The following is a 22490-nucleotide window of genomic DNA, read 5'->3' as shown; positions in this document are numbered from 1 at the left end:
GAAATGGAATGGGTGGGAGTGGTTTCTATGCCTTTTTCTTTTTGGCTACCCCCCGTGTAAGAGGGAAAAGGCCTTTGGTATATGTATGTATCATTGTAATTTGTGCTTTCTCTTTGCCTTTTTGGCTACCTCCCTTGGAAGGGGGAAAAAGCCTTGGTATATGTATGTATGTATGTACTCTTTGCAGACTACTGATAGAGGCAGGAGCTGTGGCCTTGGGACTGAAGACAATAACGATAAGGAACCTCGCACTTGCATGGCGTTCGTTGGAACTCCTCTTAACACTTCTGCCTCGTCTTTCCAAACATTTCTGTCTTTTACTACGGCCTGCATTAGTTACCAAAAACATAGACCAGGTTTGTTCGTCATTTTCTTTGTGATAGAACTTGTTTTAACAAGATTGGTCGTCCAGGATTATCAGTTTTGGTGGACTGTTTGTTGAGTCTACAGTTCACTAATGGTTTTTCACAAATGCATTCAGAGACTCTTCCTTACATTGATTATTATTATTTTTTTATTAAAAGGGTAAATTGTATTATTTCATATTATTTTATTTATATGTATGTATGTTTATTTTGAATAAATACAAGATATAATATACTTTATATAACAGGAGTTGATTCAGTAGAAACTTGATTTAGGGGAAAGGTTCTCTTCCATTGCGACTAGCTTGGTATAGTGAAACCTTTCTATAAACCCAGCAAGTTGTTCTGCTAAACATACATACATGTATAAGTACATGCATGTATGCATGCATTGATACTGTCACTATTAACATTTTTAGGTATGTAACGTGTGTAGCAAAGGAATATAGTGAGTTCTGTGTATTACCGGTAGTTTCATGTCTTGTAACTTCACACTTTACCGCAAAGATTTTGCTTTAAGTAGGATGTATTATGGGTCCTTGATAGAAAATTTGATTCAGTGGAAGGGGTTGGCTGAATTACTGTTATATCAAGACTCTTTTAACCCCTTCCATACGGTGCCGCACATGTAGGCGTCATGGACTTAGATTTAAATGAAGCTGCCTTGATGTGAATGTATACTGTGTCTTGCTGTATTGCGTCTGAGCCAGGGCAGTGGGCGGGATACAGGGATGACCTGTCATCTATGAGGAGCTAAGAGGAGAGGGAGGAAAGGGTGGTGGATGGGAATGGAATAGGTGGGAGTGTGTGCATGCCTTTTGACTTGGCTATCTCCCTTATAGGGGGAAAGAAAGCCCGTGGTATATAGATAGATCAAGATTCTACTGTCCTATCCTCCATACTGATACTGAGAATGTCAGCAGCTTATTCAGATGTTTAGGTGAAGAATGGTTGTACAATTGATTAGGCATAAAATATACATGTGTATATTTGTCTCAAAATTCTTTGAGGCAATATGCATAATTCTACACAGTCCAGAAATCTTCCCTTGCTAAATAAATATTTTGTCATTACCCTGCAAGAACTTATGTATCATGGCCACCACTAAATGGTATATAAATTTGATTAACCAATTTTGATGTGTAGTACAATACTAGATTTGCTTAATTCTTCCTGTCAGTAATGGTAGTTTCTGTTGTAGGTCATCAAAGAATATAAAGAACATTGCTCTGCTGTCGAAAACAAAATTATAGGGGTCATGGGCGATACCCTAGAGAGACACTTGAGTACGTGGGAGGCTCGGTCTCCAGTTCCATCAGCGGCCTTTAATGGTGTACTGCGAGCAATATCTAAACTGCATGAAGCAGTTCAGGGAGTCTTGCCTCAGTCACAGGTAACTCAAAACAGTTATTTTGAATATGACTTTGTCTAATTGTATGAAGTCTACCTAATGGTACTGAATATTTTATAGATTTTGTAAAGCTAATGCATGACAATTTTTATTTATATGAGTGGTATAAAACAACTGATTTACTCTTTTATAATAGTAAGTACAGTGAGTTCTCGTTATACGGTACATATGCGTTCCTGAAAACCTTACTGCAAATTGAAATTACCGTATACCGAACCCAAGTTTCAACTTATGGCAGACCTACCTTCTCCCTGCTCTTTCCTCTTCAAAATATCTAATTTTACCTACAAAACACAAACAGATACCGTATCTGTGAATTTTTCTTACCGTAAATAGAATCGAGGGTAGTAATTACCAAATACCGTAACTGTGAATTTACCAGATAAAGAATTACCATATAAGGAGGACTCACTGTAATAAATAGGGAGATCAAGAGTAGAAAGGGAGTTGGTAGATAGGGCTGATGAAAGATTATTGGGATTGGTTGTGCACATGGAAAGAATGAGTGAGGAAAGACTAGCAAAAGGAGTGTGGAAGGCAGAGGTGGATGGAGTGAACTTGTGGGGAAGACCAAGAATGAGAAGGATGAATGGGTCCTTAAGTAAAGGGAAATGTCTGTTGAGTAGGGAATAGAGAAGGCAGGGGATAATTGTGAGTGCAGAGTGATTATGAATGAATGATAAATTGACATGGCTCAATGGGATATCTCCTCGTCTCCTTTATTTTCACACGAGAGGACAAGGAGGGAGGGTTGACAAGTGAATGAAGCAGTGGGGCCCTGCTGTGCCTTGCTGCATTTCTTCTGACCTAAGCAGTGGGTCAGACAGGGATGGTACATGATCCATGAAGAGTTAAGATAAAAGGGGTGACAGATGGGAGTCAGATGGGTAGGGGGGTGTATGCCTTGGCTGACCAAGTCTATTATAAGGGGGAAAGAAACCTTTGGTATGTTGATGGATGGAATAAATTAGAACTCCACACATACATGACACAGCTGTCCAGCATTTTCTCATGGAAAAATGTGAGGAATAGTGCCTGCTACTATGGCAGTGCAGGTTTGAAGTCAGAAAAACTTGAGGTAACAGTCAGTTGATGTGCATATATATATTTGATAACACTATCTGATTCACTCTCATACAAATGAAATGCAATTCTGTTTTATTCTATGATTTACCTTTACCACACAGGTGCACAAGCTTTTTGAGAAGGTTACGTCTGTACTTAAGGAAAAATTAAGAAATAACATGGTTCGTCTGAATGTGTCCTCAGTTGGACCTCAGAGTTGGTGAGTTTTTACTCCTATGATTTTAAAATCTGTATATTTTTTAAATATATGAGTGAGTGGGCAGAGTGCAGGGATGACCTGTCATCCAGAAAGAGCCAAGAAAAGAGGGAGGGAGGGGTGGTGAATGGGAGTGGAGTGGGTGGGAGTGGAATTATTCCTTTTGACTTTGGCTACTTCCCTTGTAAGGAGGAAAAAGCCCTTGGTATAGGTGTGTATGTATATTTAATATTCCTACAGGACATGCAACTTACCCAATTTATTTGTATATTTTTTCAGGGTTGTGACAAGTGAACTGACCTTCTATTTCAACCATTTAGAAACTTTAGGACTTGGTGGCATAGTAACACAAGAGGAATTTACCAAAGGCTTGTGGCCACCTCGTTGAAACATATCGAGTCGCCTTTACATGATTTTTTAATGACAAAATTTCCTTTTACATTCCATATAGTTAGATTTAGTTCACCTAAAGTACCTTCATTAGCAACCAAACATAATATCAAAATTTGAAGCAACCTTTGTTTTCTACTTTAGCATGAAGAACATTAAAATTTTTCAAAATATTTAATGCTTCGTTACTTGAATTGCAATCGACTTCATATTAAAAACCCTGGTGAATAGTTGTAGTTATTATTACGTCAACATATTAGGTAGACGACCTCAACTTTTTACTTTTTTCTTTCACTCTAGTTTGGAAGTATAATACTTCTTAGCAGGAAGTGGGTAATGGCACTGGTATGATAAGTGTGGACTCGCTAGAAAAGCTGAACAAATTGTAAATTATTTATTGGAGCTTTACTATCAGTGCAACTTGTACTTGTATAATCCTGTGGGAACTATTGTTGTTAGTTTGTCCAAGATATAGTTGTCAGGGAAAAAAAGTGTGAATTTGTATGTTTGGGATCTTGAACCTTGGAACACAACTGATACTGGCACCATTGCATCGACAGAGCAGAAAATACAAGCACATACAGCTGCATAATACCACAGATTGTCTATGTTATTACTTCGCACATATGCAGGACTCGCATAGGAATCTGGAGTGCTCTCTGGGAACCTGGATTTCCTTTGGTGCTTTACGTGATCATGTCCTTTGCGTGCAGTTGTCTTACCTCAGAATTATTGCAAAATTGTGTTGAATTGTCACTTTGCTCACTTAGCTAAAAAGCTGTTCAATAATCTTGTTTAAGAGATGAGATTATTCAAAGCAAATCTGTAACATTTAAAACACATACACTTCAAATCATTATTGAAAAAAAGTTCAGTTCAGGTTGTACATATGTAAAGATATTGGTTGTATTCATGGACACATTTCGTGATGAAAGGAACTATAACATGGAGATTGCCTTTTTTTAAATAAATAAAAAAAAAAGATTAGCATTATAGAGATGTGATCTTAGATGATCTTCCACATGTCTAGTAAGCTTTCTTCCAATAACATAGGACCCCTCCTTGCTCCTATCACTGATGTGAATGAGGTTTTGATTGTTGTGCTTCAATTTTTCTTGAAAGCCCATGTGGAATAGATATCCACTACTTTCAAAAGGGTACTAGTTGCCATGAGTACTGCTTTCACATGTAAATAAAAGGAACTGCGACCAAACATATCACTGAGAACACTGCCACCTACATCAACTGTTTCTGACTGTGTCAGAATAGGTGCAACTCAGTTATTCTCAGGGGGCTTGCAATTGTAGCTGCAACGAGTAATCAATCCCTCAACTTCAGTGCAATGCTAGTCACATGGATTTGTTCTTCCCCTCTCCGACATGATTTGTTACAAAGTCTATTCCACTTTGTGTTCATGGCAGCGGTCATTAAACTTGAAAAGACTGATCCTAAATGGCCTGTATGCTTTGCAAGGTAACAGTGATATAATGTGTATTGATTAGAATTAAGAAGGTTCAAATGACTGAAATGGTGTATGAAAGAAAATGCCGAGACTGCAAGTATTGAAGAGTCCACATGTCATCAGTTCTCACTTTGTATTCCTCTGGAATTGGCTGTTTTTGAGTGCATTCATATAATAATGTATATAATGATTAATGAAAATACATATATTTTATGTTATAGGTGTATTTTCAATGAGGGTAACAGGGCAAAAGTATTAAATCCTGTTTAGGTAAGAAATTGGTGAAAAAACGGTCTACATGCAATGAAAATATTTTGTCTGACAAGTTTAGATTTTCATACACTACAATGAAATTCTAAGACAACCCCCCTACCAGGCTTATGAAATTTAAAAATTTGTGTGGGAAATTTAAAGGTCAAACCATGAAAGGCAATAACATTAACTCTCTGCCAGCCTTTATAACACAGTACCACTGTTTAACGAACTTGTACGACGAATACCAATGATAATTTTTACCAATACTTTTTACTGTGATGTTCATATATAAAGGTCAAATTCAATTCGCTGAGAGTTGTACCAGGGCCCGTCTTCAGTTGCATTCCTGACAAAAACACCCTTGCTGAAGAAACCCGAGTCCTGCCATTTTATCATCTGTTCAGTGTTGAAGGGCCCATGGACTTCAGCATCTTCTGTATTTTCCCATTTGTACTCCCATCGGACCTCTGTTAAGGATAAAGAAAACAGCAACTTTAGAAGAAATCTATTCCAATAAGAAAATAGTTCAAAAGTAACCCCTTAACCATGGGTGACTTCATAAAAGACATACTTTAGTCAAAAACTTATACACCTATGAAACTTTTATCTACACATCATCTTCCTTTCATTTGCCTAACACAGACACAAAGGTCGACTAGTAACACAAGTACACAACAGCATACCCTTCTCCAACAAGAGATACCAGACAATCAGTCACAGATACCATAACTGAAATCTCAATTAAAAAACAATGAAAACAACCTAGACCATCACAAACGTACATATCACACCAACTCCATCAACCCCACCAGGATTCATCCCATAAACTGGCAGGTGATCTGAACACACATCATTCAATCTGGCTTCTGACACAAACAGCAGATCCAAGAGGACACAAAATACTAGAACAATTCCCCCATCTAAGATTTATTAACTCCAGCAACGACCCCACTAGACCTTTCCAACACAATCAACATCCCTGACACAATGTGGTCACCTTGCCTATAAACACAAACACGACAGGAAACCATTCAAGATCTTCCATCCGATCACTTCCCATTAAAGACTAATATAGAACCGAAAGAGGAAATACAACCTACAACTACAAGAACATTCATAAACTACCAAAAAGCAAACTGGTAAAAGTATATAGACATTATAGGGAACTAGAATGCTATGAATTGGATCAATTCCCATCCCTAAATAAAGCAGTAAAGAAAATAGTAACTACCATCCAGAAGGCACATTCCTGGACATACATATACCAAGGCTTTTTCCCCCTTACCAGTGAGGTAAGGAGGAGAAATAAGGAAGGATGAGGTGAAGGCAGTTGTAAAGATGATGAAAGCAGGTAAGGCACCTGGTCTGGATGGATGCCATGCAGAATGTCTGAAAAAGGGAGGTTCAGTGATGGTGGACTGGTTGGTGAGGTTATTTAATGTTTGCTGGAGAGAGGGTAGAGTACCGGAGGACTGGAGAAGTGCCTGTATAGTTCCTCTTTACAAGGGAAAAGGGGACAAGTGTGAATGTAGTAGTTTCAGAGGGATTAGCCTGTTAAGTGTAGTAGGGAAGGCTTATGGGAGGATCTTAATTGAGAGGATTACGAGAGGAACAGAAGGAGTAATTGGTGAGGAACAGTGTGGATTTAGGACAGGTAGAGGTTGTGTAGATCAGATCTTTGTGGTAAGACAGATATGTGAGAAAGCTATAGGAAAGGGGAAGGATGTTTTTTGGGCTTTTATGGATCTGAAAAAGGCTTATGATAGGGTAGACAGAAAGGCACTGTGGGAGGTTATGCAGATTTATGGGATAGGAGGAAAGCTTTTGGGAGCTGTCAAGAGTTTTTATGAGAGTAGTAGAGCATGTGTCAGGATTAGAAATGGAGAGAGTGAGTGGTTTGAAGTAAAGGTGGGACTTCGTCAAGGATGCGTTATGTTGCCCTGGCTGTTCAACTTATACATATGGGGTGGTGCGAGAGGTGAATGCCAGGGTAGTGGGTCAGGGATTGGAGATGGTTAAAGAAAATGGAGAAAAGTGGGAGGTGAGCCAGCTGTTGTTTGCGGACGACACTGCTCTTGTGGCAGGGTCAGAGGAGGGATTGAGGAAGCTGGTGGCAGAGTTTGGGAGAGTATGTGATAGAAGAAAGCTAAAGATAAATGTGGGTAAAAGTAAGGTGATGAGATGTACAAGGGGTGAAAGTGGCAGTAGACTGGAAGTGAACATTAAGGGAGAGCGACTGGAGGAAGTGGATAGTTTTAGATACTTGGGTGCAAGTGTAGCAGGAAAAGGTGGAGTGAAGGTGGAGGTAGAATGTAGATTGAGAGAAGCGAGTAAATGCCTTGGTGGTTTAAAGAGTGTAATGAGGAATAGACATTTGGGAATGGATGCGAAGAGGAGACTGTATGAAGGAGTGATTGTGCCAACAGCACTGTATGGGGCAGAAACGTGGAACATAAGAGAAGAAGAGAGAAGGAGTTTGAATGTGTTTGAGATGAGGTGTCTGAGAAGTATGGTGGGGGTTACTAGGCTGGATAGAGTGAGAAATGAGGAGGTGAGGAGGAGAACAGGGGTGAAAAAGGATTTGGGAGATAGGGTTGATGAAAGAATATTAGGATGGTTTGGACACATGGAAAGAATGAGTGAAGAAAGACTAGTAAATGAGGTATGGAAGGCAGATGTGGAGAGAGTGAACATGAGGGGACGTCCTAGGATGAGGTGGATGGATGGGGTGAAGGGGGCTTTGGGGAAGAGGGGAATGTCTGTTGAGGAAGGAAGGGAGAGGACGGAAGACAGAGGTGAGTGGAGAATGGTTGTATATGGATGATGTTGTGACTGCATGAGGAGGAATGGGTGGGGGGGTGGGGTAGTATGTGTGAGTAAATTTTGACGCAGCCCGAAGGGATTTCTCCCCGTCCTCGCCTTATATGCAAAGGGGGACGGAGAGGGGGGGTCGCCGATTAAATGAAGCGGCCTTGATGTGGATGTACTGTGTCTTGCGACACTGCTTCTGACCCAGGGCGGTGGGCAGGGTGCAGGGATGACCCGTCATCCAGGAGGTGCTCAGATGTGAGGGAGGGTGTGGAATGTATTTAGGGATGAAATGGGTGGGAGTGTTTTTATGCCTTTCCCTTTTTGGCTACCTCCCTTGGAAGGGGGAAAAAGCCTTGGTATATGTATGTATGTATGTACCAGTGAGGTAGCCAAAAAGGACAAGGCATAAAATCATTCCCACCCATTCCATCCCCGAAAACACTCCACACCCTTCCACCCTCCCTCCCATCTTAGCACCTCCTAGATGACGGACACTACAGAAAAAAAAGTTCAACCTCAACTACACTATAGCTTCACATAATCCTTCATAAGTATCCACTATCCTGCCCTACCGAGAGGGTAAGTTCATGACATCAAAAGAAATCACAGTAATGTGAACTCCTACCTAATTTTGAAACTTTCTGGAATTTCCCAATTGTGGTGCTTCTGTCACCAAAAAGTTTAAGATTTTGGAGTCTGACACAAAATATTCTCAACCTGTAATATACTAATTTACAGTTACTCTTCCCTTAACAGCAACACAAAATCTCTTCAGTAGGTGAGTGAACCAGTGGACATGGCACACATCTTTGGGAGCCAGACACTACACCAATGGATGCACTAATTTCAGATAATACTACAAATTTTCTAACCTAAGTAATAACACCATAGCATCCCCTATACTCCCACACATGCAATGACTACAAGGCAGCATAACATTACTAAGTGGTAAAATTATTATGATCTTGTTACCAGAGTCTTCAGGCTTTGGCGTTGTTTTACTATCGTCTTTTGCTACATCTTTGCTGGCAGCTGTTTCATCTGCAAACATGTCCATGGCTGGCTCAGGTGCTGGAGCTTCGCTCTGCTTCACCTGGAAGAGGAACAAGTTTCCTTCACCATGGAGTATGGAGAGAGAGAGAGAGAGAGAAAAAAAAAAAAAACATTTAGGAAAAAAGAAAGGAGCAGAAAAAAAAATCTTACCTTCAAATTTATCATCTCGTAAGTTTCCTGGTAAATATCCATGTTTCCCATTTCCACAAACTTATTCGCAAATTCAGTAAGTTGAAGAAAGTCTTTCATGGCATCATTGTTTGAATCGTCAAGCTTCCCTGCTTTCTTCATCTTCCATTTCTGAGCTGATGACATTTTTTTGTTACCACCCAGTCTCTGTTGAGAAAATATGACAATTATAGTTTACAAATGATCAGCAGCTTTATAATTATTTAACATTTATTACATACACCACAGGGCTCTTTCCCACCTACACATAGGGTAGCCAAGTCAAAAAGAAAAAGGCATAGAAACCACTCCCACCCAATCCATTTCCTATATATTCCATCCCCTCCACCCTCCTCCCTCCCTCTTATCTTGGCACCTCCTGGATGACAGGTCATCCCTGCATCCTGTCCACTGCCCTGGGTCAGAAGCAGTGTTGCAAGACACAGCACATCCACAGCAAGGCCACTTCATGGAGTAGAGGCTTGGAATATAAAGGCAGAGAGGAGGTGGTGAAGTGTTTGTGAAATGGGACATCATTACAAAAATGGATGGGATGAGAAACATAAAGGTGAAGCAGAGAATAAGAATGGGTTGAAAGCTGTTAGATAAAATAGACCAGAGTGTACTGAGGTGGTTTAGATGCAAACAAATGACGCAATCAATCCATCCATTGCCCCTGGTGTCCCTTGCAGAAGAAATATGGGCTTTAAGAAACTGGCAACAGCTTCTGGATGGGACCATAACTCGGGGAAGATGTATTGTTGTCAAAGGATTGTTAGTGTGGGGCATAGTTACAAGGTGTGTCTTCTGTGTGGTGAGTGCATCTGGAGCAGTTTGGATCTGTAGCCAGGCCTAGTCTGTGTTGGTACTGTCTTAATGCTGGATCGTGTTCAGGTACAGGCATGCCAGTCTGGTTCTTGTTAAATGGAAAAAAATAAAACTGTCTATTTACCAAGGGCTCCCTGACCCCTTATCTGGGAGGTAGCAGAGTCAAAAGCCGCAGACCCACTCCCATCCACCACTCTTTCCCCCCTCATCTTAGCTCCTTGTGGATAAGAGGTCATCTCTGTATCTTGCCCACTTCCCAGGGACAGAAGCAATGTAACAAGACAGAGTACATCCATACCAAGGCTACTTCCCTTAATTGGTGACACCCACCCCTCTCCATCCCATAATAATAATAATAATAATAATTAATAATACATACATACATATACCAACGGCTTTTTCCCCCTTACACGGGGGGTAGCCGAAAAAAGAAAAAGGCATAGAAACCACTCCTACCCCTTCCATTTCCTATATATTTCCCTCCCCCACCTCTTATCTTGGCACCTCCTACACTATTATTATTATTATTATTATTATTATTATTATTAATAATTAATAATAATAATAAAAAAGCCCTTTGGGCTGCATCAAAACATCATTCACCCATAACCACTTCCTACTCCCTTCACCATCCCCTGGCTCATCCCTTCCTTGCATTACAGTACAATCTAATCACAGCGATTCTCTACTCGCCCCCATCTCCTAGGGTGAAAGGAGAATGGCTGTGTATAGAATAATTAAATAAATAAATATATTAAGTTTATAACAGTCATACCTTTAATGCCTTTGCAACACTCTCATGAGGTTTCAAATACTCCAACATTTCCTTATACAGGTTAATGGTTTTCAGGCTAAGAACTTTCCCTGGTATGTTGTCCTCATCACCACTGTCATCGCTTCCAATATCCGAGCCATATTTGTTGACATTTTCTTCCTGTTTTTTCACCTGAAATTGGTCAATGAACACACCATCCAGTTTCAATAGGTTCAACTATATAAAAACATAAATCTTTACTAACCAGCAACTACGGTTATTTATACACAATATATGCTCCAGCTAACTTCACACGTAACTGCTTCCTTATACATACTGATTTTGAGGTACTCTGCATCAGTCTGTATTCGACAGTAAGACCCCAATAGAGCACCAATTTCCAAATGAATCCCTTTTAGCCTGGCACTGAACAGTGGTATGAGAAGACTTGGTGAAGAAAATTCACAGTACAACAGGAAATACATTTAACATTTTCTTGTTCAGAAGGCACCCCACATCTCAATAAAGTTGTCTGTTGACAAAAAATCAGTAGTGTATCAGAATGGGAAAAAGATAATCAAAGAAAATGGTATCAACATTTTTGTATTCTGACTTACGTGTACACACACAAATACAGTGAGTCCTCCTTATACAGTAATTCTTTATCCGGTAAATTCACAGTTACGGTATTTGGTAATTACTACCCTCGATTCTATTTACAGTAAGAAAAATTCACAGATACGGTATCCGCTAGATATTTTGAAGAGGAAAGAGCAGGGAGAAGGTACATCTGCCATATCCTATTATTACATGTTATGGGTTCGGTATACAGTAATTTAAATTTGCGGTAAGGTTTTCAGGAATGCATATGTACCATATAACGAGGACTTACTGTATATACAAGTTATGAGCAACGAGCAAAGCAGCATGGCACAAGGAGTTAGTTAAACCATCCTCCTGATCCTGCAATGGTTATGATTCCTACAACTACAAGAGGATGGGAAGTGAATGAATACACCCTCTTTAGGTCCAAAGACAGGGGTTTCCGTTCATAATGTTCCTTTCTATCTATATAAGAGTATCAATAGGCTTCTCCCTTACAAAGGAGGTATCCAGCTACAGAACTCACCTGCCCCCACCCCCACCCATCAATCATTTCCCCTATATCTTCGCTCTTCACAAATGAAAAGTCCTCCATCCCCTGCCCAGGTCAGATGCAATGCAGCAAGACACAATGCATCCATTTGTAGAACCATTTATAAAGCTCCTACAAGATGGACAATGGAGGTAATCATCTACCCAAGTTCAAATCCCATCTACATCCTCACATCTATCTGTGGGAGCAGGCACTCCGTCTCCGAGTCAGGTCCAAAATATCTTTAATACGCAAAGTTCCTTTCCCCAGTGTACAGAGCTAACAACTGGCTACAGCTCCCCTTCTCCTACCGACAGCCAGAAATGGAGCCACAGTAATACATCAGAGACAACAGTTTAAAGTTTCCTCCCAGAGATAACAATAGGTGGATTTAAGGATCAAAGCTCATTACTGTGGAGCTGCAAGTTTCCAGTTGGTGAATCTCTTGGCAACTGTTATTATTCTTGGTACACATTTTCCCCCATAATTCACATAAAAATGGTAATCATCATTGAATTAACGGGTATACCTCTCAGATTTCTCTGCTGTACCGTGCATTTCCTTCACCATCCACCATCTCAAGCAACTATGGTCTTTCTTATCATATAAGACCTCTATTGAATCAAGCTGACAAATAAAGCAACAGAAGAAACATCCACAGAATATACCTTCACCCAGTCAATGTCATCCAGCCATGCATCTTTGATGTCATTGTCCTTCTTGAAATGGTAAAACCCATCTCCATCAAAGTGGCCTTCCTCCATCTCTTCCTTCATATTAAAGGGTGTGATTTTTGTTTCTCCTTCAAAGTCAATAGTTCTTGCTTCCTGACCTATTAAGTGGCAAAAAAAAAAAAAAAAAAAAAAATTATCATAACATGTTCAAATGTCCTTTTTCATTATACAGTTTTATGTAAAGATGTGGCAAACATATTTCTTTACATTAAACATTTATACGCATTTCACAATATCAAACCGAATCATCACAAGTATTAGATCATAAAGAATTCATTCACATAATAATTCTATGACCCACAGCTTCTTAGAAGATATCATCACTGTGTTCCTAAATAGTGGAAGTAAGTATTTATACATATCTGGATAATAATTATAACCATTATTGGTGCAACTGAACTGGGCAATGTGAATATAATATATTACTGGACTAAATGATTTCTATGGTACAACAACACTCCCTAACAGGTTAGAATACTTGAGTGCATTAACACTATTACTATTATTTTTCCTTTCATCTTTTTAAAACCCATAACATCAAGACATGTATGTTGATAACCTAATTTTAATGGCACAGCTTAATAATTATTGCAACATACATCCATACATATACTAAGGGCTTTTTTCCCCTTACAAGGGAGGTTGCCAAAGTCAAAAGGCATAAATCCACTCCCACCCATTTCATCCCCACATACTCCACTCCCAGTCACCACCTCTCCCTTCCCCTTTTATTGGCTCCTCCTGGGTGACTGTAAGATACGTACCTACATATACCAAAGGCTTTTTTCCTCCTTACACGGGGGGTAGCCAAAAAGAAAAAGGCATAGAAATCACTCCCACCCATTTCATTTCCCATATATTCCACTCCCCTCCACCCTCCTCCCTCCCTCCTATCTTGGCACCTCCTGGATGACAGGTCATCCCTGCATCCTGCCCTGGGTCAGAAGCAGTGTTGCAAGACACAGCACATCCACAGCAAGGCCGCTTCATAAATTCGGCGACCCCCACTCTCCGTCCCCTCATGCAGAAAAGGAGAAGATGGGGAGAAATCCCTTCGGGCTGCGTCAAATTTTTTTCTCATACATACTTCCTCCCCCCACCCACTCCCCCTCATGCATCACAGCCTCATCTATACACAAACCTTCTCCATTCACACCCTATCTTCTGTCCTCCTGTCCTTCCTCTTCAGACATTCCTCTCTTTTGACTGTAAGATAATTGCCTAAAATTCACAAACATATCTCAAAGAACTGGAAAAAAGGCAGCTACATAATAGGATGGTTACATCCCCTCGAAAATCCTCAGTGACACAGCTCACCCCTGACATCCATGAATCCAAGAAGCACTCCTAATAATATCAGGACTCACATTTGACAAGCAGACAAACATGTAGGTAGATAATGTATATGGATAAGGTCACGAGTGGAAAATGAATCATGGTGTACAGAAACATGCAGATTAAGCTTTTCATTCTGTAAAACAATAAGATCTCATTACTCCTTATTTTAGAAAATCAATACTGATGCCTCTATCATCCATCCACACTCTTCTACACAAGACAGGACTTTTTTCTAAACTATGACTATCACATATCGTACACACCCTCTGACATGACACGTAAATGTTTCCATAGTTTAGGAATAATACACCTTCGACTCACACACTACTAAATAACCAAACCACGAACCTAAAGTTTTTCTTCAGAACAGCATGATTATGTCCATATAGACAAAAGTACTGGCATAATGTCAGTGGCAAATACAACTATAATTCTATTTATCTAACTAAAGTTCATACCATCACATATATCATGCATTTATTTATTTCCTTGTGATCGTAGACACACACCCAGACAGCTTTATTAAACAATACAGCTCTTTAATGGGTGCTTGTTGTCGTGCTCCAAGACATGGCAGAAGTCAAGGAGAGTGGGTGTTGGCCTCAAGGTGCTGACACTTGGGCTCTGTCCTGGGCTCAAGATCCACATCAACTGACTGTATTTCCTCTATCTTTACACATAAGTAGAGCTAACAACTGGCAACTCCCTTCCTTCAACCACTGCAAGCTGGTCATATATAAACTGTATCACATTAATGCAATGCAAAAGTCCTAAATTTCTTTGCAGAGAGATTGGTGGGATAACTTAACCACTTCCATACAATAACCCCTATGTACGCATCATGAGGTGAGAATGGGTATAGGATGCCTGCACTGGTGTCTTGATTATATTTATTTTGTAGCTGCAGCTGAGTGACCCCTGAATTCTGTGAACTGGCTTGATAACGTGTTCTATGTTTATTATTACTCAGTGAAAGAAAATGAGTGCCACAGCAGTGACTTTATATTTCATACTGTGGGTGTTGTGATGCATCAATCATCATACCTCAAGCATCTGATGCTGCGTGCAAGAACTTCACTAGTATTGAAGAGTTTACCACTACCATCCACTATGGGGCTACAGGTTCCCAGTGAATGAAACTCAAGGCAATAATTATTGCCATTCTAAAATCTAAACCCTCTTATGACCTCCATCTTCCATTCACCATGACCTTTAAATTTAATAGCCTGTATATTAATAGTATGCTTAGATGTTCATAAAAATTTACATACCATAAATATCTTCATCTTTCATTACATCATAATTTTTGTCCTTATCATCCAATTCGTCATCTTCCTCTTCGTCAGAATCCAAAGTGTGCTTCTGTTTCTTGAGTGGTCCTACATCTTCACGCTCAGAATACTTGACACCCTTTGTTGGCACATAGTCTTCATCATCATCATAGTCATATGCGCCTTGAGGGCGTTTCGGTCTACGTTGTGGTTGTGTGTCCATTGAAAAATATTCTGAAAAATATTAAGTAAAAAAAAAATATAATTCAATGAACAACACATTCAGCAATAAAAATGACAAACCTAAACAAGTGCACACGTAAATGATAGCAACAGAAAATTAAATATAAATTTTGTAATTCATAATAAATCTCCATTCTATACATTTTTACTGTAGAAATCAATAACAAAAAAAGTTGCTAAAAGCAATGCAATAGTGACAACTCGAATGTCGACAACCTTCAAGATGCCATGTTAGTTTTTGTCTATTATGGAAGACAAACTAATATAAGTCTAATAAATTGATCTAGTCTAATCTAGCCTAACCTCCTCTGGGGTGTATGTTTAGCATCCCTAGAGGTCATCAGGGTCGTTGTAGGCAGGTAATGATATGAATGTACAAGACTGGGCAGACAACACAAACATGGAGTCTCAAACCTTGCATCTAGACTCTATTCAATAGTGTATCGCTTTTAGCAAGGTTTTTGTTATTAATTTCTACCAAGAAAAAGATATTACATTGAGGTACTATAATTTACCAATTTAATAACTAATTTTGTATTGATATATTGTGCAGGTGTGCACTTCCTTACTAAAACTAGAAAGATAAACCAATAACTTATGAAAGTTTGAATGAAAATATGATCGGAAACTATTACAACTTAACCCTTTGACTGGATGATAAGCTTCCTTCCCTGTCAGAAAGTCAGAATTATTCTGAATTATTCTGACTTTCTGACAGTGAAATACATTCTGAAGAGAGAAAGATATAGGGCCATTTACACATGGAAAATCCTAGAGGGACTTGTTCTGGACCCCACGCCCTCAACAATCAAGCCATACCACAGTGTAAGGCATGAGCGTAAGTGTAAGAGACAAACTCTCCCATCAAGAGCCTCAGAAAGAATTAAGACCCTACTGGCAACCAGCCTAGGCCACGAGGGTCCAAAAATCTTCGACGCCCTCCCAAAAGAGGTGAGAGAGAAAACCAAATGCTCGGTGGACAGCTTCAAACATGCACTGGACAGGTTTCTGCAGAAGGTGCCAGACGAGCCTCCAGTGCCAGGCTACACTGCCATTAGTAGGTCTTCTCCAAACTCAATACCAGACCAACTGGCCCTCGCGAGGAGGGACAACAGGACTGGCAGCAGCAGTAGTCCACTGCGGCTGTGAGGATCGACCTCGGAACTTCACTAAGTAAACTAAGTAAGAATACAATAACCTGATTTCTCCAGGATCTTTGGGTGCAATGTTTTGATGCACTTAAGCTAGGATGAAGAGTTTAAGACAGATTACTGGGCAGGTCACATTTAATGTTCTTCAGTTGATCATGAGTACTCAAATGAGTGTTATGGTGTCTTTTAATAATTATAATGCTCATATTCAGCAATAACATAAATTCTATTTGCCAGAATACACGTAATTCTAGGAAAACTACTAGAGAAACAGATCCATTTTTAACTTTAAAACATCAAACTACCTAGCTACACCTTTATTTTTTCTAGGAGCAAAGTAAGCACATTTCTCACGTCGTATCAAGAATGAGTTCAATTTAATGCACACCACTACAATTCCTGTAGTGTGACTTTGTTGAGGTGATATTTGTGAGTACAAGATTTAAAGAATCAAGATTTTAACCATTATCTAACGACATAAGAACTTGCATTCTTTGAATGTTTGTGTTACACTCAAACTGGTTTATTACCTATATTGATGTTATGTTAACACTTAAAAATACACATATTTCTGTTAGGAACAATATTTCAAATATACAAGAAAGGCTTTCTAGTCAACTAATTATATATTTTACAACCCTTGTATTTAGGTTATACATGATACCTCACCCGAAGCTTCTGCGACAAACGCGGGATGAAAATATAAACAAGCTTTTGTGGGGTATTACTTTTATTATTATTTATTTTACAAAATTATACCTCAAAACAGTTAAGTTTACAATATATTGATAAATAGATAAACGAAAAAATGTATAATATTGCTGCTGAATTAAGTTATATTTTTGAACAATAATTCTTTCTGGGGCAGTTCTCTTCACATTTTACCTTATCATTTTTATGTAAAAATAAATAGAAACCGAATCATAATATTATAAAGTAATTAAGGTAATCATAATTACCTATTTACTTTTGCGAAAGGTTATTGTTTAGGTGTAAACCGATTGCTTCATGCGTGTTGACGTTAGCAGACGGAAAGCATCTGGGATTTAAAATGTGAGTATATTATATCTTTTCATAAATCCTCACGCGCATATATTTTTCAGAGATAATATGGTCAGAAGTATTTTTTCAGTGTGTGTTTTACCAGAGTAGTATCTAGTTGATTTTGAATGAAGAACGTCACCACACATGGAATAGAGACCATTGGTGGTTATAAATACCGGGTTGTGGGGAAAACGGAAAGATGAAGCAATCTTTAAAAGGAGCACATGTCGAGTAGTACTCTCTGATTTTAATATTGAGGAATATTGTAACATTAAAGAAAGCAAAAGAGGGCTAGAGGGAGCTATTTAGGTAGAGTTATGCATTGATTTAAAGTAGTACTGTGCGAGAAAATGAGAAGGCAAAGGATAAGGTTATATCAATGGATACATCATACTAGTAATAGATAAATTATGTATAAAGTTTTCTAACCTTAAATAACCCAAAACACAACAGGCATGTTAAAATAAGGTTGGGTATAACAATTATTATTATAATGAAAATGCCTTCAAGAGGCAGCACAGTGGCAATGAAATTAAGACCAACCTTTAAAAGCACAACACCTCTAAGGGGGGAACCAACTAATTAGTGTCTAGAGTAGATTAAAATACTCAACCATCATCACTAAGTATGGCTCCATGGTGCATAGTTCCGGAATATAGCCAATGGACATTCTTTCATAACTCATCAATTTTCCTTCCAATTTTTTCCTTTTTTGTAGTAACAAAACCAAAGAAGAAATAGAACAACTCTCTAACCTCTAATCTAAATATGATAAACTCCAGAAACCATTCTGTTAGACAAATTCCCCTCCCCCCCACACACATCAATTTAACCAACATGTAATGTCTCTAGACAAAATGTGTTCACTCATTCTCCAGCTACAGATGACGTGGTGAACCATAACTACACTTCATACCATTTTCCAAAATTGATCACTGTAAATCTTGAAGGAAATATAAAGTTACATACAAAAGAGCATTTACATAATGCAAAATGGGAAAATTACATGGAGGAAATTGATAAGAATTTGAAGACCTCTGCAATAGCTCAGTCAGTCTGTAAACAAGGCAGTGAAGGAGATCACAGACTATATGGAAGATCAGCAGAAACATTCCAAGAGAATATAGGAAAAAGTAAATGAATACTTCATCAACTAAACATCACAATGAAGGTAAACAAGAAAAAGTAAAGGGAAATTAGGAAAACATAAAAATATAGATAGGAAACAATTATTAAACAAATGTGGAGTTTAATAGAAAAAAATAAGACACTCCCACCCCCATCTCTCACCATTTGCATGAAGCAGCTGGAGCACCCCAAGCAAAAATCACATGACCAAAACAGTGGTGTAGCATTATCAACAGGCATTTCCCGAAAACGAGCTTCAAACCATGAACTCCAGAAAATAGGAACATCGCCAAAAAGGTACACAGTAAAGTCCAGAAAGAGAAGCTGCCCCTCTCATTTCCAAAAGATGTAGAAAACAAGGCGAAATTTTGAATATACACACACACATATATATATATATATATATATATACACATACACATACATATATATACAGAAGAGCCAAAGAAAGTTTTAAACATCCAATGGTCTTCGGCCCCAAAACAATAAAGATCTTGTCAGTGTCAGTCTTGATTAGACAGTTCAAAAATTTGGAGAAAAGCTTGTTCAATACCCATCTTAAAATTTTTTAGAAGTGTACTCCTACATGATATAGCAATAGAAAATTAAATAATAGTTTTGTAAATTATGATACATCAATGTGATATAATGTTATTCTTGATGGAAATTAGTAACAGAAAAAGTTGCTAAAAGCTATACATAAACAAGCGCAGTCGTTTCAGCTGCTTCAGACACCATATTTGTTTTGGTAGATGTGGAGGTCAAAGAAATTATAGTATAATAAAATTGTCTATTCTAACCTAACCTACCTACCAAACCTGATCTGCATTAAGTAATGCAGTACCTGTAATTCTAGAGGTCATGAGGGTCGTCGTTGTCATCTTCGACTTCCAAATCTATCAAAACAAATGGCATCTAAAGGAATTGATGCGACTTCATTCGCTTGTGCATAGCATTTAACAATGTTTTCTATTATTGATTTCTGCCAAGAAAAATATTCATTACATTGATGTATTATAATTTACAAAATTAATATTTAATTTGCTAATGCTATATTGCATAGGCATGAACTTTAAAAAAAATACCAAAGATTCAAACATCCAATAAAGATCTTGTCAGAGCTCATACAATCCCCATTTTAAAATAAAACAAGCCACCATAAAACATGACATCCTACAGACCAATCCCATAACTATCCACCATTTACTGGTGGAAAAACTGATCACAGAAAGAAATTAAATAGATCGGTCATATATGAGCTCTGAGCTCTCCTCCAGAAAGGTAAAAGCTGTCAATCACGAGTCCAACACATGATCCAAGACATGGTGAATCACATACTCAGCCCACTCCATCCATCACCCAAGTTGTTTCACTTGTATCTCTGCTCCTTGTTGGAGGGTCATCCCTGTCTTTCACCCACTGCATGGATCAGAAGCAATGCAGCAAGACATAGCGCATTCACAGCAGGGCTCCACCAATTCTTTCATATGGCAACCCTCCTACCTCATCCTCTCGTCCAAAAAGAGAAAAAACTCACTATCCCACTCCCATTCACTGGGAAGTGAGAAACCCAATGTAAGGCAAAGCCTTGTCAGTCACAGCAAGTCGCTGTTGTATTATTTAGGCTGATGTTGGGTCACTTCCCCACCAGGCCAGGTCTGTTGGGAACCTATCCTATGTGTTTGCCATGTGTGGTGTCTTTGTAGGGCTGGGAGACAGGAGTTGGAGGCTGTGTAGTACCCCAGTACTGTGATTGTGCTTAAATGTCCTACAAGAACAAGTATCATTCCTCTTCAGTTCCTGATTCAGAAAGGCAGTTTGGTTAAGTTACCTGACGTGAACCTTTGATTCAGGCACACTGTAAGCCATGTAGCTACTGTGTAATCCATAACTGTCCCCTACAGTACCAAGATGGTGGGTTGGTATACTCTTCCATGACCTCAAGGACTTCTGGGGTATAAACCCAACACAAGATAAAAACTTCTCTCAATGGACTCTGGTGGTTGGAGTTATGTAAGGGTGAATGTATATGAGGTACAGTGAGTCCTCCTTATACAGTAATTCTTTATCCGATAAATTCACAGTTACAGTATTTGGTAATTACTACCCTCAATTCTATTTACGGTAAAAAAAAAATCACAGATACAGTATCCACTAGATATTTTGAAGAGGAAAGAGCAGGGAGAAGGTATGTCTGCCATATCCTATTATTACATGTTATAATGGGTTTGGTATACGGTAATTTCAATTTGCGGTAAGGTTTTCAGGAACACATATGTACTGTATAACGACAACTTACTGTATCCAGACATGTGCATTTGGTGAGGGCAAGTTTGCAACCTGTTCCCATCAAATCCACTAAGACCACTAAATGGTTACCTGGGGTAGTGTGAACAAGGCACAAGCCTATCCAGTAAAGCTCAGGGTAAACCTCTGGCAGGCTGTTATTGACACGTAGAGCATTCTTTTCCTTTTTTCAAGGATGGTTGACTACTCTTCTTATCAGCAGATATCAGGAGGCTTGGAATGGATTTAAAGTCTCTTGATAAGACCATATGATGTCGAGATCAGTAGGCATTGCAGTACAGATGACCTCAGACCTGCTTACTGATCCCTGAGGAAACTGTTCTTACTCTGTGACTCAGATAAGCACTGTTTGAACAACTGATAAAAGCCAGAAATGAGGTCGTGGTCTTTGGGTTGCATGCAGTACAGTCTGCCATTTGTGAGCCAAGTACCATTCCCTCTGACGAAAACGAGTTGGTTGTTCCCCACTGGAAGTACACCAGGCTGCTTGCTCATGCTTTGTTGGTACAGATTTCTTCTTGTCTACTAAAGATCAATTGACCTGAGTAGTCTGGGTTCACACCCAGTAAGTCAATAACTAATTAGGTCATAGCATTTCATGCACATGTGAAGCACTGACACGAGTTTAGGCAGGGGTTGTTCGCTGCTTTGTTGATTTTGAGAAGATGATTCAGTGCATTGTTAGGTGCTCAGGGATTTTCTACAGGGCAGTAAGTGCTATGAAGTGTGGGGGAGGCATATCCAGCTTCTTTCCTATTGATTCAGGAGCGAGGCAGGGGGTGTGGCCTTGTTCCGGTACTTTTCAATACCTAGACAAATTTTGTGTCAAGGAGAGATGTTGGTCGATGTCATTATGGAGCATCCATTGAGAACATTAAGGTCATCAACTTTGTCGTTCCCAATGATTCTGTCTTTCTTGTGGATTTGTTGAAGGTCTCTTGAATCACAGCAGGGACTCCAGGTCTCCTAGAACAAGACTAAAGTCAAGGCATTTGGGGGGCCTATTAAATAATACATTTCACTCTGTCCATGTATATGATGAAGACATTGGCATTTTGGAAAGATTCACATACCATGTTAGTGTAGTGTATAACTTTGATGGGTCAAGTCGGGATGTCTACAGAATTGTCATGGCCCATGGTGTCTTGTACTTGTTCAAGGTTGAGAGGTGTTTGGAATGGGGAAAGGTGCCATGATAGAACTGTAGGAGGGCGTGCAGTTTTAGGAAAAACTGAATATGAGAAAGACCATAGAATAACCTTAACAAGGAAATCTTTATTCCATGGCCTACAGCCAATTTGTAATTTACAGAAAGTATGCATGGTATCCTAGTGTTTTTGCATCACAAATGGATTATGAG

General features: G+C 39.1%; 3 protein-coding genes across 9 annotated transcripts in view; 2 read left to right on the top strand and 1 right to left on the bottom strand.

The window, feature by feature from the left end:
• Nucleotides 1–5128, top strand: part of scat (VPS54 subunit of GARP complex scat) — a 42307-nt gene extending 37179 nt beyond the window's left edge. For all 4 annotated transcript variants that reach the window (XM_076199879.1, XM_076199878.1, XM_076199877.1 and 1 more), the window contains 4 exons: nucleotides 188–356; nucleotides 1567–1758; nucleotides 2964–3061; nucleotides 3338–5128. In XM_076199879.1, coding sequence (XP_076055994.1) covers nucleotides 188–356; nucleotides 1567–1758; nucleotides 2964–3061; nucleotides 3338–3446 — 568 coding nt within the window. In that variant the 3' untranslated portion in view covers nucleotides 3447–5128. The remainder of the gene's footprint in view (nucleotides 1–187; nucleotides 357–1566; nucleotides 1759–2963; nucleotides 3062–3337) is intronic.
• On the bottom strand, nucleotides 5119–21434 carry holn1 (CD2 antigen cytoplasmic tail-binding protein 2 homolog holn1). Of its 4 annotated transcripts, none has more exons than XM_076199889.1 (7): nucleotides 21203–21434; nucleotides 15258–15491; nucleotides 12583–12746; nucleotides 10801–10971; nucleotides 9180–9365; nucleotides 8949–9069; nucleotides 5119–5632 (listed from the first exon to the last, which is right to left on the bottom strand). In XM_076199889.1, the coding sequence occupies exons 2-7, from the start codon at nucleotides 15478–15480 to the stop codon at nucleotides 5448–5450; spliced, it is 1050 nt and encodes a 349-aa protein (XP_076056004.1). In that variant the 5' UTR covers nucleotides 15481–15491; nucleotides 21203–21434; the 3' UTR covers nucleotides 5119–5447. The 4 variants fall into 4 exon arrangements, with proteins under 4 accessions (XP_076056004.1, XP_076056001.1, XP_076056002.1 ...); XM_076199886.1 differs by having other exon boundaries at nucleotides 21123–21249; XM_076199887.1 differs by lacking the exon at nucleotides 21203–21434 and adding an exon at nucleotides 17316–17357.
• The window catches only part of Cbs (Cystathionine beta-synthase), a 168668-nt gene continuing 163833 nt past the window's right edge, over nucleotides 17656–22490 (top strand). The window contains exon 1 of the mRNA XM_076199885.1: nucleotides 17656–17704. The gene's annotated coding sequence lies outside the window, so the exon portion shown is untranslated. The remainder of the gene's footprint in view (nucleotides 17705–22490) is intronic.

The sequence above is a fragment of the Oratosquilla oratoria genome, chromosome 16 (assembly GCF_046742065.1).
Source record: "Oratosquilla oratoria isolate Oo_2021 chromosome 16, ASM4674206v1, whole genome shotgun sequence".
In the NCBI taxonomy this organism is placed as follows: Eukaryota; Metazoa; Arthropoda; class Malacostraca; order Stomatopoda; family Squillidae; genus Oratosquilla; species Oratosquilla oratoria.
This window is presented reverse-complemented; position numbering and strand designations above follow the sequence as displayed.

Excerpts from the sequence above, each read along its gene's own strand:
- holn1 (XM_076199886.1), bottom strand. Across the intron at positions 10,972-12,582 it reads ATGACATTGACTGGGTGAAG|GTGAAAAAACAGGAAGAAAA; the intron begins GTATATTCTGTG and ends GACCAATTTCAG. Across the intron at positions 9,070-9,179 it reads ACGAGATGATAAATTTGAAG|GTGAAGCAGAGCGAAGCTCC; the intron begins GTAAGATTTTTT and ends TTCCTCTTCCAG.